This window comes from Silene latifolia, chromosome Y, assembly GCF_048544455.1.
Source record: "Silene latifolia isolate original U9 population chromosome Y, ASM4854445v1, whole genome shotgun sequence".
Taxonomy (NCBI): domain Eukaryota; kingdom Viridiplantae; phylum Streptophyta; class Magnoliopsida; order Caryophyllales; family Caryophyllaceae; genus Silene; species Silene latifolia.
In genome coordinates, this window is record NC_133538.1 from 135,757,948 (window position 1) to 135,760,819 (window position 2,872).

The 2,872-nt window shown below is 42.2% G+C and overlaps 1 protein-coding gene across 1 annotated transcript; it reads left to right on the forward strand.

Annotated features, from left to right (window-relative positions):
* The first annotated feature begins 228 nt into the window (after positions 1–228).
* Positions 229–2,580, forward strand: LOC141628998 (uncharacterized). The gene is made up of 2 exons (XM_074442076.1): positions 229–1,635; positions 1,687–2,580. Exons 1-2 carry the CDS (start codon positions 229–231, stop codon positions 2,578–2,580), a joined length of 2,301 nt encoding a protein of 766 aa, XP_074298177.1.
* Positions 2,581–2,872: the final 292 nt, after the last annotated feature.

The following is a 2,872-nucleotide window of genomic DNA, read 5'->3' on the forward strand; positions in this document are numbered from 1 at the left end:
TAGTTCGGTTTATAAATTTAATTTTGATACAAAACGACGGTATCAAATTTTGGTGCCGTTGCCGGGGAGACGGTATATTTTTGTTTGTTTTATTTTTAATTTATTTTTCTTGTCTCAAGGAACCTTGGTTCCTTGAGGCTGTTGCTTACTTTTGCTTCTAGTTTTGCTTGTGCACAGTTAGAAGACGATTTTTGAGAGGAAGGCTTGAGTACTCTCAGTTCTACAATCATGCCTACTATATCTGATAATCTTCAGCCAACAGCACACGATCTTCCAAAAGGATTCACTCTTCCTTTCGAAATTCGTCCTTCCCATATTACCTTAGTGGAGCGAAATCAGTTTGCTGGTTTGCCAGATGAGGATCCTTGGAAGCATATGGAGATATTTACGGATTATTGCTGTTCCATATCCGTACCGGCTGGGGTGACACAAGATGAAGTAAAGGCGATGATGTTTAAATTCTCCTTGAAGGATGATGCGCGTGAATGGTACCGCTACCTTGATAGGGCAACAGCTAAAGTTACAGACTGGACATCTCTGGCTTTGGCTTTCTACAATCAATATTATTCGTCTGCGAAAACCAATGCTTTGAGAGCTCAAATTTCAAATTTCCAGCAAGGACCTGATGAGAAATTTCATGAAGCGTGGGTCCATTTTAAGAAGTTGGTTCGATCTGTTCCTCACCACGGTTTTGAGTTGTGGTACCTTTGCGACCAATTTTATAATTCTTTGTATGATGACTACAGAGTCATCCTTGATTCGGCTGCAAATGGTAGATTTCAAAATAATGTAGCTGGTAATAAGGGTTGGAACATTATTGAGGAGATGGCGGTTCATAGAGCTGAATATGGGAATTCGCATGGGAATTCGCCGAAACCAAGTGTTGAAACGAGTACCGTTGCGGCATTTGAAACTTCTATTAATGCCCGGTTCGAAAAGCTCGAGAATTCTTCCATTCATGAAACAAATGAAACGGTGGAATTTGAAGCGTTGGTCCAACTTATTTCGGCTCAAATAATGAAAATGGAGGAAGCTAGGATTGAGCAAGACAAAAATTTGGCAAATAAGTTAGCGGTTTTAGTGGCTAATCAAGCCGCTAGTTCTTCGAGCAATTTTAAGAGGCCAATCGAGACTGTTAATGCGATTAATCTCCATAGTGGTGTTTCATATAATGGACCCGAAATGCCAAAGGAAGATTCGGGACATATTGAGGAGCATAGCATAATTTCTAATGCGGAAAAAGAAATCGTCTCCAGTAAAGTTGGTCGAGCGACCAACTCCATCGGTCGATCGACCGAGGCCTCTGACATTGCAAACAATTCTGACAATCAGAAACTTATTGAACGCAGCACTGATGGTCGATCGACCATCCCAACTGGTCGACCGACCGAAGCTGTCATTCGACCGACCGAGCACACTAGTCGATCGACTGGTGATCCTGTGCAGAATGGAAATCCGTCTCTGGATTTGCATAATACCTCAGCTAATGAGGATGTGATGGAGGTTTTGAACACGAGGAAGCCGAAAATTGTTGATCCTACGACGAGCGTTGCGGTCCCGTATCCGGAGCGTTTGGAGAATGCAAAGTTGGAGCTTCAGTTCGGTAAATTTTTGGAGATCGTCAAGGGTCTTGAGGTAACTGTTCCTTTCACTAATTTAATTACCCAGGTACCATTTTATATGAAGTTTATGAAAGATATTCTATCCCGTAAACGATATATAGAGGATCTTCATGTAGTAGCTTTCACTGCAACGGGCACTGCCCATCTTCGAAATAAGCTACCTCATAAACGATTTGACCCGGGTAGTTTTTCTATATCTTGCTGTATTGGGACCCATATAGTTGATAACGCCCTATGTGATACAGGGGCTAGTGTCAGTGTTATGCCAGTGTCTCTTGCTAGGAGACTTGGTTTCACTAAATTTCGTATTACTGATATTACCGTGCAGATGGCCAACCGTACCCAATCACGGCCAATAGGTATTTTAGAGGACATATCTGTGCAGATCGAGAAGTTCTTTATTTCCGTTGACTTTTTGGTTTTGGATATTCCCGAAGACCGACACACTCCTATTATTTTAGGACGACCATTCCTATGCACTGTTGGTGCAGTGATAGATTTCAGGGGTAAGACCATGACTATACAGGTAGGGGATGAAAATTTGACCCTTTTTCAGACCGGCGTTCACAGGGCCCTGATGCAAATCAAGCCTTGTGACGCCATATCCTCTATAGATCCTGTTACGGATCCTCCTATTACTAGTACTGAGTTATTTTCTGCTGTATTGACACCTCTGCCCCAGCTTGGGAGCAGGCTGAAGGACTATGCTGTGGTTTCTTTTGCTGCAGGTCTTGGCAGAGAGGGCATAGAAGATCCAGGTGATATTAGTGAGACAGAATTTGAGCAAGCTGCTGAGAGAGATAGGCCGGGAAAAGTGAAGAAGCGTGGCTTTGCTTATGCGACACCAGATTGCCTTCCTTCGGCTAAGCCTGTTATCTGGAAGCCCAGAGTAGCGGTCCACCCTGCTGAGGGGACCTCTTTTAATCAAGTGCCCTACTTTGGGGTATCTTCCTGTTGAGCCGTAGTGCTATTCGGCTTGTATTTATTTTGTAATTTCGATTTCTGTTGGACTATTTATTGTTTTATTAGGACGATTAGTTTTAGTATTAGTTTAGTTTATTTAAGTTGCCTTTGGACAAATTTCGGTTTTGGTTTTTGAGTTCTTTCTCCCTACTTTTATCTGATTTATTGCAATTCCCTTTTGTCGGGAATTGGTTTGGGGAGGTTTGCGTTATTGTTTATTTGCTAATTAGAACTCAAGTTATTGCAGAGTTAGATTGACACGATTCACTTCTAGTGCTTCTATTACA